General features: G+C 45.2%; 1 protein-coding gene across 1 annotated transcript in view; it reads right to left on the minus strand.

The window, feature by feature from the left end:
- Positions 1-13,804, minus strand: part of carmil2 (capping protein regulator and myosin 1 linker 2) — a 43,432-nt gene that overhangs the window by 3,482 nt on the left and 26,146 nt on the right. The window contains exons 32-40 of the mRNA XM_068602491.1: positions 8,848-8,951; positions 6,047-6,998; positions 5,343-5,447; positions 3,432-3,468; positions 3,089-3,157; positions 2,730-2,995; positions 710-845; positions 381-470; positions 21-134 (exon numbers count right to left, since the gene is read on the minus strand). Coding sequence (XP_068458592.1) covers positions 21-134; positions 381-470; positions 710-845; positions 2,730-2,995; positions 3,089-3,157; positions 3,432-3,468; positions 5,343-5,447; positions 6,047-6,998; positions 8,848-8,951 — 1,873 coding nt within the window. The remainder of the gene's footprint in view (positions 1-20; positions 135-380; positions 471-709; positions 846-2,729; positions 2,996-3,088; positions 3,158-3,431; positions 3,469-5,342; positions 5,448-6,046; positions 6,999-8,847; positions 8,952-13,804) is intronic.

Here is a 13,804-nt window from a genome sequence, read left to right on the forward strand (position 1 = left end):
GTGATAAACACGTCTCTCACCGTCCTGAGCTCTTTGTGCTTCCCCCCCACGAGAAGGATCTTCAGTGCAGGTGGACAGGTCTCCTCTGTTGCCACGAAAACGGATGGGGGATCTCTGTAACACTGCCTTCAGCTCTGAGAGCGATGGAGACAAACGAGGCGCTTGAGAGTTAGTGTTTAATCCGGACTTTGCATGAAAATAAATCAGTTTGTATGAACAAAATGTTTGTTTCAGAGGAATCTTTATCAGCTGATGCAACTTATAACTGAAAACTGAGCTCAGGAAATGTAGCTTAGCATGTGTGTAAATATCTTTAATAAACTTTCTCAGACCTGTGGTTTTATTTGTGCTCAGTATTAAATAATAAGGCAAAGCCTCACCTTGTGTCATGGCCAGAGCGTCCTCATGGACAGACACAGCTCTGCGCTGTGGGAGGGGCTTCAAGTGTGGGCGTGGCTTGGGAAGACTCTCTGGAGGCACACACAGACACACACACGGACACACACAGACACACATTCAATGTGTTGAATCAACTTGTCTTTAGCTACTAAAGAGGCTTTTACATTTTAACTTCCTAACTTGAACTTGAAATACCAAAGGGGATGAAGGTGATGAAGACCCTGAGAAGGTAAACGTTTGGGGCCGTTATCATACGGAGGATCCAGACCACATATGAATGGACGGATGCTTTGGTGTTAACGAGACGTACCGTCGGTCACCGACTGTGCTTTCTCAGAGCGATCCTGTGAGCCGGGACATCTCCATGGAGTCGGGGCCGGAGGAAGCAGCTCTGTCCTGGAGGACGCCGCCGAGGCGGCGCCCTGAGGACGCTCCTGGCTCCCATTCTGCGGATGGAGAGGAGAGGAGTCAGTTACATTTCACTCCTCCTTAATGCGCTTCAGATGGCTCCCCTCACAACACATTCCCAAACCAATGTCTTTTTTTCTTCTTTTTTTTTACTAATTATTAAGTTTCTATTTGTAATTGCTTCAGACTATACTATATTCCACCAGGGTACCTTTATTATTTTATTTTATATTATTATTTTATAATTATTCATATATATTTTTTAATAATATAATTATTATAAATATTTGTATTTATTTATATTATTATTATATTCATTATTTTATTCATTATTATTATTGTATTTATTATTATTATTTTATTTATTATTATTATTATTATATTTATTATTTTATTTATTATTATTATTTTATTTGTTATTATATGTATTATTATTAATATATGTATTATTTTATTTATTGTTATTATTTTTTAATTTTCCTATATTATCTGCAGTAAGGGTTTCATGTCCTGCCTCAATCTCATCATCCCACGTTAGACGATGACATCATCACTCGATACCTCCCATAACCAGCTGATTGACTGGAAACAAAAGTCCACAGTGGATTCTCCTCCGTTGTAAAAATGCAGCACCTTGTTCATTGTTTAAAGTTAAACCATCCGATCCTTTAATCCCCCATTAGCTCCTCTACAGTCTGCCCATTGTAGTCTGTTGCCCCAACACACACACACACACACACACACACACACACACACACACACACACACACACACACACACACACACACACGTTACAAGCATTGAAATCCCTCCGTTTTCCTGCTCAAGCCGTTCTCATTATTTAAGCCTGATTTGTTCACAGAGGATTAGAGATTTGTAAAAACAATCTTTCTTTTATTCGCCTGAATCTATATTAAAATAGTGTTCTGTAAACACAATACAGGGTTTCATGTCCACGCCACAGACCTGAATGCTGTTTACTGTTTCTTTCTGCTCTCATTGGTTACAGGTGTTTCCACAGGTGCATTCTGGGTGCTGATGGTTCAGCAGAACTGCTCCACACAAAGACCACGAGGTGGAGCTGGACTATGAAGGTAGAATTATGTCTTTTTTAACCGAGCAAATTTCTTTTTGGACAGTAAATTGTTTCTAAATCTTTGCTCTCAAATCAAAAAATTGCTCTCTCCAAAAAAATAAACCCTCTCAAAACTAAAAAACGCTCTAAAAAAAAAAAAAAAAACACTCTAAAAAAAAAAAAAAAAACACTCTAAAAAAAAAAACACTATAAAAAAAAACACTATAAGAAAAAACACTCTAAAAAAAACCCCTCCAAAAACAAAACAAAAAAACGCTCTTAAAAAAAAAAAACGCTCTAAAACACTGTAAAAAAAACGCTCCAAAAAAAAAATCTAAAAAAATAAAACACGAAAAAAAAAAATCTAAAAAAAAAAAAGTTTTAATAAATAAAAAAAAAAGCTCTCAAAAAAAACCTGCATGTTTTTTTTTAGAGCATTTTTTTATTTTATGAGAGAGCATTTTTTTGAATTGAGAGCAAAGATTTGGAAACAATTTACTTTCAAACAAGAAATTTGCTCGATTAAAAAAGACACAAATCGACCTTCATACCGGACAGTGTAGAGCACAAGTATGTGTTTGTGTGTCTCGGTAACTACAAGAAACTGTAAACATTGCTGCCATCTTGTGTCCTCATTCAGTCACTTGACTCTATATGTAATTCACGTTGCATATTCATAATCTTCAACCTATTTAATTGTATGTTTTAACTATATTAATTCATGTGTCAATGAAGTAAAGATGCACACAATGGAACTATTCTCGTAGACTTTCTCACATACTCATGACCCTTTTGGGTCGTTGGTTTTCAAACGTTTGAGGGGAACATTAAGGTGCGGCTGCGTTACCTGCGCCGGGGTCTCCGCCGCCGCCCCGTCCTGAGGCGGTCTGAGCTGGACTCTCCCCGCCGAGCCGCCGGCAGGAGGAGCAGAGGAGGGCCGAGCTCCCGCTCCTGCTCCCGCGGGTGAAGCCGGGGTGGGGAGCGGAGGCTTGGCCGCGACGGCGGGTTTGGGCGGCAGCGGCCCGACGGGGCGCTCGTGGAGGACGGGCTTCGGGTGGAGGGGCGGGTCTGGCCGGATCGGGTCCAGGGTTCTCATGGGATACCTGGGGTCTGCTGCAAACCGGCGGGTCAAAGCAGCCACGGGTTAGCTTCTTCTTCCAGACTCTGCTACGGCTGACATACTGCGGCTATACATAAGACTGATACCTGATGACGTGGACATGGTTCTGGGCTTCATGTGCGTGGGAGGAGGGACACGCTTCTCCAGGATAGCACCTGAGGACACACACACACACACACATGACCATCCTACTGCTGTAATACAACCAGCAGACGCTCTATAATACAGTGTGACAGTATTAACATGGTCAGAAGGGAAGATATTTCATAAAACATATTATTTTAAAAAGGTTTCCATTTGTTCCCAAATATGCTTAGCATTGCGGCAACGGCTAACAGCTAAAGTTTAATTTATTTCCCATACTTTTTAACAAAGTTTGGCTGTGCAGGGGAAACAATAAATGAAAATAAAGTAAACAAGAACACTCACCTTCAGAGTTGGCCTTTCTCAGCTCCTCGTCTTTATTCTGCAACAGACACATTAAACATTAATACATGAACTATTCCTACTTGTTAAAAACAAGCACGCAGGAAGTATTTTACACATGAGCTTAAAGTAATAAAACACAAGTATTTACCACGGAACAAATTAAAGGATGAATTATGACATCTTGTGTTGGTTGTTTTGTCCGTGCTATCGGTTGTGATGCAATTGTACCTCCAAGGTCATAAAACAGACGATCACACAGGTTGAAAACAGCATCAGTCGACTACAAGGAGCTTTCATGTAGTGGTGTTTCTGGCGCCCCCCTGTGGACTAAAGTGGTCGTGATCCTGAGACCCAGATTCCCTTTAGAAAACCTCTCATTTTACTGCAGCGGGGTCTGACCGTGTCCTCTGCAGTCCTGGTTCTGGTTCTCCTGTGATCCCCTTCCCCCGTGTGAACAGCAATAACTTGAAAGGTAAAACTCAAATGTCTGTAGTCCTCCCTTCAGGGGAACCCACCAGGGGGCGACTCCTCTGGTTGTATAGAAGTCTATGCTTCATGTGTTAGAGCTGCATTCTCTCTCCTGACCACTAGGGGGCGACTCCTCTGGTTGTATAGAAGTCTATGCTTCATGTGTTCGAGCTGCATTCTCTCTCCTGACCACCAGGGGGCAACTCCTCTGGTTGTATAGAAGCCTATGCTTCATGTGTTTGGGGCGACACCTCTGGTTGTATAGAAGTCTATGCTTCATGTGTTAAAGCTGCGTTCTCTCTCCTGACCACCAGGGGGCGACTCCTCTGGTTGTATAGAAGTCTATGCTTCATGTGTTAAAGCTGCATTCTCTCTCCTGACCACCAGGGGGCGACTCCTCTGGTTGTATAGAAGCCTATGCTTCATGTGTTTGGGGCGACTCCTCTGGTTGTATAGAAGTCAATATAAGTGACTCTACTTCTCTCTTGATGTATTCCCTCAGTAAACATTGTAAACATGAGTTTATGTCTCCATCTCTAGTTTCAAGTCTTCTTCTATACAGCATGATGTTCATTTAGTACATTACGGTCTGTAAGAGTCAAACAGACATAAAGCAGGGAATGCTTTAGGGGCGGGGCTAAAAGGTGATTGACAGGATCATCCTGCTATAATAATATATCCGTCAACAAACCAATGAGTGACGTAACAATGACTACGTCCACTTCTCAAGAGTACAACACCTTCTCATGATGTGTCTTTAAAACATTACAAAAACTAATTCACACCAGCAGAATGGGAAGAGACTTCAGTGCTACTGTGCAGGAGTGAGCGCGCTCACCAGCAGTCTGTGCAGTCAAACATAAGAGCACAAAGAGGTAGAAGGTTTATTGGATCAAAATCAAAATGGCAGAAACGATGTGTTTTCATTGTGTCCTCCCCGAGAGACGGACCTTCATTTAGCAGTTAGCTCCAATTCAGCCAACGATGCAAACAGGGCCGGGGGTCTAATTCCAGGGGGCCGCTCCATCTCTCTGCTGGATCAGCAAACCTTACAAAAAGGTGGACCCAGCGCTCCACCAGCACCATGTGACTCCCGGCGGCCATCGACAAGACAAGAAGTGGACGTCGTCATCGTGACATCACCCATTGGTTTGTGGACTGTGGGTTTGAAGCCTCAGGTTGAACATGTCGGTCGTCGCCATCTTGTATATTAGCAATCTGAAAGCCGTATAGTTCTCTGGCAGTGACCTGTCAATCACAGTAAGCCCGCCCCTAAAGCGTCCCCGGCTTTATGGTCTGTTTGACTCTAAATGAGCATCATGTACGAAATGATCATCATGCTTATTTCAGTGTGTCTTACTTTTCATCACTGTGCTACATTTTAGACCTCCACAGTCTAGATGGACACACACGCGCACACAAACACTCACACAAACACCTTACCTGGCTCGCCCTGGTGTCAGCTGGTGGGGTTTTGGCCACGCCCATTCTGTGCAGCATCACCTGAAGCCTCTGTTCAAAACTAGGTGTGCTCTCAGAAGCATGTTTCTGGAGGACGAAAGAAAGGCTTAGAGTGGTAGACGTGAACTTGAACTTGAATTTTATCTCTAGACCTCCTTTCTCCTGTGTTTGAGTCGTCGTAGGAACTCCAAATTAATTCCAATACTTGTGTTTATTGTATGTATTTGTTCAGCAAAGTCTTGGGAAAAAAATATATATCTGCAAAAAAATAAAATTCACTTTTAAAAGATATTTTGGAAAGTATTTAATGCCAAAAGATTGTCTAAATGGGGCCTGCTGGGACTTAAAATGGGCGCGGGAGGATTTTCGCGTAAGGTTTCCAAAAGGTTAAACTATTTAGTTACAATCACTTTCAAGTTCATATATTTATTATTGATGAATTCATTGACGTATTTTTACCAACGTCTATTTTCCGTAGAAAGATGTTTGTATTCTTTTCTTTACATTTCTTTCTGCATTTTCTGCCTAATTATGCAAATGAGGGCACAGTCATTCAAAGTGCCATCGGGGTCAACCTCTGGCCCGTTGGCCAATCAGAGTGCACACACTGATGACGCTGACTCACGGACCCTCAGCCTCTCTGGTGGCGGCGAGCAGAGCGACGCCGCGAGCATCGCCACACTGACCTTGCTGTGCGCGTCGTCCTTGTCCTCGGGCTCTAATCCCGTCAGCAGGATGAGACTCTGGCTCTTGCCCTCTCTCAGCGACCTCTTGGTCACCTTCAGTCTCCTCTCTCCGTACGGATTCCCTCCCGACTTCGCCTCCTTCGCCTGCACGCCGCCGCCCCGCTCCTGCTCCGTCAGAGGGGAGGTGGCCGCGGGGCCGGGGGCGACGGGAAGCGCCTCTTCTTCTAGTTTGGAAAGCGTGGCGGCGGCGGCGGCGGCGGCGGCGGCGGCGGCGGCGGCGGCGGCGGCGGCGGCGGTGGTGTCGGTGGGGTCGGGGCTCGTGGTGACGGTGGGGTAAGAGGGAGTGGTCTCACTGGAAGGCGCCGTCGTGGTTAATGTCTTGGCAGGCGCCGTCGGTCCCCTGGCAACGCCTGCAAGATGGTGGCCGGTGACGACGGCTCCTTCTGTGGTGGCGGCATCATTAGAAACGTTAGCATCCTCCACTGACCTTGCCCCTCTGCCCTTCTCTCTCTCCCTCTCCCTCTCCCTCTCTTTGGCCTCGCGGAGGGGTCGAATGAGGTCTGCAATGGAGGTCCTTTTGACCTTCACCCCCTCTCCTCCTCCTCCTCCTCCTCCTCCCTCTCCCCCTCCTGGCTTTGCGGCTCGGCCGGCTCGAGCCTTCTTGAAGGCAAAGAAGTCGCCAAACTTTTTCTTGATGTTTTTGGTGGGAAGCGCGGTGGTGGGGACAGAAGAGGGGGCGGGGGGGGAGGGGGATGTGGAGAGGGGTGAGACATCAGTGGAGGTGAGGGATGTGTCAATAGATGGGACGGAGGGGGAGGTGACAGTGGTGGTGGGGGTGAGGGAGGGGGTGATATTGTCAGACGAAGAGGAAAAGGGGGTTGAGGCTGAGGGGGTGGAGCTTGACTCTGAGGGAGTGGCTTGGGCAGGGATTGACTCCTCCCACCGGCCTTTTCTGCAACAGGGAGACAGCAGAAAGAGCAACAGACAAGAAGAGACACTCAGTACTACGACTACTGCTACAGGACTCAAGACACATGCTCAGTTCAGGTTCACAACAAGGAGGGTCATGCAAACAGCCAACCGCACCAGGACACTTCCTGTTCCTGTTCCTGCTTCAGCAGAGGCTGGACAGCTGGTCAGGAGAAGCGGCCAGACGGCCGTGATGTGACGTCCGTCTGAGCTGAGCACGCCGAGACGCGGCGGCGCTTCTCTCTTGCACCATTTATTGCATTTGATGCCCATGAAAAGTTCACATATTCTCAACTTCTTAGCGCCATTTGAGGAGCAGGAGCTCGTAATGGCAAGCAAGGGGCGGGCTCTACCACTTCCTGTTTTGATGCCAGTAGAGTAGCTAGTTAGCTGTGAGGGAGGGGGAGGAATATATATTAACTTATGAAGACCAGAAGTCATGCATAAGTATGTCATATAAATCCATCCGACATGCTGGCGATTGAACCCCGGCTGCTGTCCACACTGGTTGGGGACGGAGGAGTTTTTAGGCTTTAAATCTTTGTCTTTTTTCCTCTTACAGTACAGGTGGAATCAGAGGATTGAGGTTTGGGCTGTGAAATCTGTTATAACTTCCACTTGGATCTATTTAACTTCGGCTACGTTAAGCTGGAGTCCACAGAGGGTGAAGATGGAAATGTTTAAAGGTCCCCGCGACACATTAAAGATAATTGTCATCCTGCAATGCATCTTATTGTTTATTACATCAGGAATAAGGTCAGGTAGACCTGCATTAATGAGCATGAGAGCTGCCGTCTCTATGCAGCCACCTGCTGCTCATCATGAGACGATGCTTGAGATGATTAGCGAGGCGAGGGACCATTTGGATTGGGATTATTTTGTCACACGGCGAGCTAACGACCACTGCTGTTGAGCAGAAAAGACCCCAAAGGGAGGGAGGCACCAAAAAGGGGGAATAAATGAGTCCGACCTGGTGCCGTCTTAAGAAGTACAACCATGGTAATCTCTCTGTTCAGAGACTGGAACAGAAGACGCAGAACTCAGACAAGGGGTGTGTGTTCATGTGGCGTCACACTGAAGGGACACGGGGTTTGTTCAACACGACAAAAACATTCAGCATGCACTCTACACACACACACAGCTACGAGGAAATCACAAACATGTTACATGTTACATGTTACAGACGGTACACTTTTATTTCAGCAGTTTTCCGGAGACGTTTTGCCTTCTGGTTGCGAAAAAAAGGGATGCGCTCACCTGTTACAGTGGATGGTCGTTATTGAAATTTCAAACTTTTCATCGCTGACGCTCAATAAAAACTCTCGAGCTCTAAAGTGGGTTTTGCTTCGATGACAACCAGCAACTTGGGAGCGGTTGCTGGTTGTCATGAGCCGCAGCATGCCACAGATTGAACTGGAAGGCTGAAATTTGGCGTGGGTTAAGGTTAGGATTAGAGAGAGAGAGGTAGTGTGAAGGCATGGGTGCATGGGTGCATGGGTGCATGGGTGCATGGGAGTCTGTGGTTGCAGCTGTTGCAACGTTGCGCTCGTTAGTGATGCTGATTTTGATGCTTATTGATTTTCTCTTTCTAATTTGTTGGAAAGCGAAACATAAAAGCTGCCATGTAAACGTGGCAGCTTGTTCTAATGGGGTGAAAAACACACAATAAGTTTAAAATACTGTGAGAAGTCTCGCGGCGCCCTCGGCCCCGTCCCCGAGACAATTGATATCAATTAGTAGAGAAGGATTTCTTTCCCAGTTTACTGCCGTTTTAAGTGGATAATTAGCGAAGAGAGAATGTGTGTGTGTGTGCGTGTGTGTGTTGAACTCACAGTGCATAGTCAGGGATGATTTTCTTGGTGAAGAACTCCTCTACTCCTTCATCCACTCGGCCCATCCCTTCACTGGCCTCATTCTCTACCTTTACAACCGGCTCCTACAAAAAAACACACAACAAGATAACATTCAGGATGAAGAGCTTGCATATTGTATGTGCACGCGCGCGTGTGTGTGTGTGTGTGTGTCTTCGTACAACTCTCCATACATTTGTTATGTTATTAAAATGTAATTACATTTCTTCAGACTCAGCTGCTGATCTTAGACGTTCACTGCTTGTCATCTCCAAACTGGATTCCTTCTATGAAGTTTATCTTGATACGGGTCATTAATGAAAGAGCTTATTAGTGCAGTTTAAAACTCAACCGGTTGTCACTGGATGACACTTTAGAATAAACCAACTGAGTGCTGCAGTAAGTTTTCCATCCTGTTGGAACTGGATTAATTAAAGAAAAAAACATTTCATAACTTCAGTGGCATTTTAATAAATATGCATATTTATTCTTTATTCTAACATGAATCCTCATTTATACTATTCAGCCTATTTGTACTGTCATCATTACTGTAATTTCGTACTAAAGATGTGCACTCAAAGTGCCGGGTGTGTCTGTAACAACCACTGCTGTGACCGTAAAAACACACTTCATTCAACCTCAAACAAAAGCAGCGACGTGTTCAGGCAATCGCCTCCAAGTCGGCGTAAAGGACACCTCGTTCAATCTCGCCAAAAACTAAATAGATGTCACCCGGCTGTCTGCTGAGGGGCCGCGATGTACTCAGCAGAGTGTGTACTGGTACTCCTGTTGACTGTTATCCAAACACAGCGTACAAAAGCCGTAATACTGAGGAACTGTTCCCCTCACCGAGTCTCTGGGAGGAGAAGGCAGAGTGCTGAGGGCGATGCACTCAGCTGCGTTATCTCTAGAGGACCCTAAGAGTAGTGAGTGAGGAAGCCAGTGGCGGTATAAAACAGGCAATAAAAGGTCTTTGGGAAGTTATGAGCGACCACGAGAGCTCTCCGAGCATGCAGCCATGCCGGCCGCCTAAAATATGAAAGAGTTTGCTGCAGCAGGATGTCGGATTAGCCGTGGACAGACACAGAGGTGCACTCTCACCCACACACAGGCACGCCAACGCATGATTCTCCTGCTGGAGGTGACAATCAAAAGCATAAGAATCAGTTTTGTGAATGGAGCTGCTGTGGACTCGGTACGTTGCTCCAGCTCAGGACCGTTGGGTCAAATCCAGCCGGCAGGAACTCACCTGTGCTGGAGTTGCGTTTGTGCGGATGCAAAGCACAGTGATGGGACGTTTTGACTTCACTCTTCCAGTTCACAACACTGAAAACTTCTCTTGGGTGTCGAGTGTCGGGGAAGGACAACGGGAGATGCATTTAGTGCGAGTTCGGTAGGAGGAGAGTCAAACACAAGGACGGCCATCTTCACTTACAGGACCGACTGTAACTCGAGTGGACAAACCTGTTTCAACCTCTCAGCCGTGTTTATGCATCAAGAGATACAATATGGAAAATATCTGTCCACGCGGTTCTGTGCACAGATGGCTGCAAAGTTACCATCAATGTAATTTCATGAAAATCTAAAACAATTTTAACTAGACCACAATAAATGCTGCTAGAAAGAAGGTTAATCAATCAACATGACATGTATCTGATGCCATTTTGATGATATATACATAATTTGAGTGACTTTTCAAGAAAGAACGCCATATATCTCACGGTTTGTGCTTCTTAAATTGTGTCTAATGCGACAGTGAAAATGGGAAAATGTCCCATGGGGCACTGGGAATTGTGATTATGATTGAGAAAATATCGGCATTGGTAATCAATGATGAAAATAGTTTCAGATCTAGTTTGCTTATCTGGTCAAAGTAAAGGCTACAAATATTAAGTTATTGACATATTTTTACAACAAACACAGGATGACAACTACAAATACTTTCAAAGTGATGTAGAAATGGACGTATGAGTTATTACCATGATCTGTTCTTTCATCTTGCGAGAAAACCATATTTACAAACTAAGTTATTCACAAATCCTACTGACAGACAACTAAACCTCTGTGATAAACCATAAGCAAAAAGCATATAGTCATTGCACAAGGTGAAAATGTGTATTTGCACAATTCTAATTTAGCTGAACAGAGCTTGAACGCATCTCTGCAACATTAGCTTCGTTATGTAGCCGAGCAGATGCTAACAGCTAGCGTGACCTAGCGCTCCTCCATTGTTCACAGTGGAGCGTCATCAGAGTACAAGACGACGTTCTTCCCCCGTAGAACCGTACGGGAGAACAACAAGTTCCTTCACGTTGGCTTCGACCAAACTAGTTGTCACGGCATCCCTAGTGTGTAGTGTGTTGTGTTACCGCAGAGCGACATGGACGGTGTGTGTGTCCCATTACATTCTGCTGTGAACATTATTGTCTGCTAACCGTGGTAACTGATCACACCCAGAGGCCAAGTTCATTTCTACTGTCAGTCTGATAAATGCATGAAAAGGCCCCAAAACGTGACAATAAACTGTCGTCTCAGAATGATTAGATACACAAATAAATGCGTGGAAGGAAACAAGCGCTCCTTCAAACAATAAAGCTGAGTGGAAGCATCGCTCGTCTCCATCTTCAAGCGCTTTGCATCTCTCTGTCAACCAATAACACGTCTCTCTTTTATTCTCTGCCTCCTCCTTTCCAGCCACCTGTCTCCGTGCACTACATGCCAACACGGCTCACCATTGTTGGCACACAGACTCCCTCTCTCTCACACCAACACACACACATAAACACACACACTTTGTCCACACACCATATGTGCAATAGGCTGATACATACATAGGGGATCATACCCTGGCTTGTGCCCGGGGACTTTTGACACCCTGCCAAAGGTTTGCACAGTTTGCACCATCCCACCAATGTCGAAGCAGTTAAGTTGTTGAGTTGGCGTCTGAGGCTCTGCATTAAGCTGCTCTCTGCTCGCCCAGCGAGCGTGCTGACTGAACAGCAGGGGAGAAGAAACACCATTCCTCCCATGGGTGCACAGCCAGGGCAGCAGCACCCTGCACACACACCACAGGCCCGACCGGACAGCAGGTGGAAGTAAAGCTTCACCAGGCGGCAGATGGGCTGGAGACATGAGAAGTGATTTGATCATCAAACAACACACTCTAAGTGGCAGACACACTATCTCTATGACTGTGTCATTTTACTTAGATGAAGCTCTTTTAGCAAATCTGGATTTTCCATTAAATCAGCAAACTCATGGAATGATTTGCCATTACACATACGAACAAAAAAAAACATATAAAACATTCAAACAGCCTCAGGGAATAGCTTGTTGCCCATCAGGTGTGCACGCATTAATGTGCTGTTTGTCCTGCCTGACTATTTGGTGTAAATGTGTATTTGTCTTGTTTGGTGTTTATGTATTATGTGCCTCTAGTGTTTTATATATCCATCTTGAATTTTTAAATGTATTTTTAGGCTGCCATAGAAAAAAAAACTGGCCAGGGACAGAAGATGGAAATTAGCCTCTTTGGCTAACTCTGGCTCACTTACAGTTGTACTGTAGATCAGTGTGTATTGTCCCTGTAAAATAATAAATAAAGAGGTTGTTACAATTGACCATCTTGTTAGAAAAATTGTCACCAACTGACCTTCTCATGATTTACTCCGCCGATTCCCGCACTTAACTGCTCAAATGCTGCCCCTCGAAGCCTTTAGCGACTGCATGACACGCTTAGCTAACTCCAACAGATGCACATCGGTGTTATTATCCAACGGACAGAGCAGCTGACGTGGTTTAAAGAGCAGAAATCACATAATTCTAACATTATAAAGCGTAGAGAACCAGAGTAAATTAGTCAAGTTTGACAACTTTGCTGCTCTGAAGAAGTACATGCTACCTCGTTAGCTAACCAGCCATCCGTCTCCCTGGCTAGCAACACTACACGGCCCCAATAAACAAACACAGGACTTTCACCCAGGAGACCCTGTTGTCAACATTGAGGTTCTACCTTTGCTGTACCTGTTACTTAACTTCTTTACTTTATTAACAGCAGCGACGCAACAATCCAGTGCGATGCATAAACCCTTCCAGTCGCTAACGTCAGCGGTTTGTTTCCCGGCCCATTTCAACGTGTCCTTGGGCAAGACGAGGCCGTGCCATCGGCGTATGAATGAATGAATGAATGAGTGTGAAAGTTAAAGACACTCTCCATGTAAGGACACGTCCTGACACGTCCCACCATCGACGCCAGAGGAGAACCTATCGCTATACAGTCGTCCCTCGCTATATCGCCGTTCACCTTTCGCGGATTTTTTTTTTTTGTTGCTTTTTTTTTTACAGCGTGCAGTATGACCGCGCATTGTGTTCTGCGTCCTCATTAAGCTGAGGGACTGTACTGTACACCTTGTCAATCAATCTCCTCCGTGCAGTGTCTCAGAGGACCTTGTGGATTGATCATTCAAATGAAATTTGTTAAACATGTTCGGGCTTATTTTTTAAATCCGCGAAACTTTGAGAGTGTTTAAATCAGAGAGAAATGTGAGAAAATGTTAATGCCTGTCTGAGAAAAGTGTATAAAAGTGTGTGGTTAGGGGTTTTACGGCCTTACAACATGTATAATAAAGGTAAAAAATAAAGCTGACTACTTCGCGGATTTCGTCTATCGCGGGATAAACTTCTCATAGGATGCGCATCTGATGATATTCAGATGATGGCAACATCAGCACCATTTCCTGCCACACCCTCTCATGTCCGTTAGAGGTTCTCTGTCCTCCTGTGTGTGGTTTATGTCATCCTCCACACTTGGTTGAACCACACCTGTCCAATTCCTCGAGGCTCCTGCCCTTGTGCTTATGGATCCTGAAGGTATACCGTACTGTGGGAGCGTGTGCCAGACACTCCTATGGTGCCTGGTGTCCTCGCCATCTGTTACCTG

The sequence above is a fragment of the Clinocottus analis genome, unplaced genomic scaffold (assembly GCF_023055335.1).
Source record: "Clinocottus analis isolate CAN_PGR_092001 unplaced genomic scaffold, fCliAna1.0.p SCAF_6, whole genome shotgun sequence".
NCBI classification, from domain to species: Eukaryota; Metazoa; Chordata; class Actinopteri; order Perciformes; family Cottidae; genus Clinocottus; species Clinocottus analis.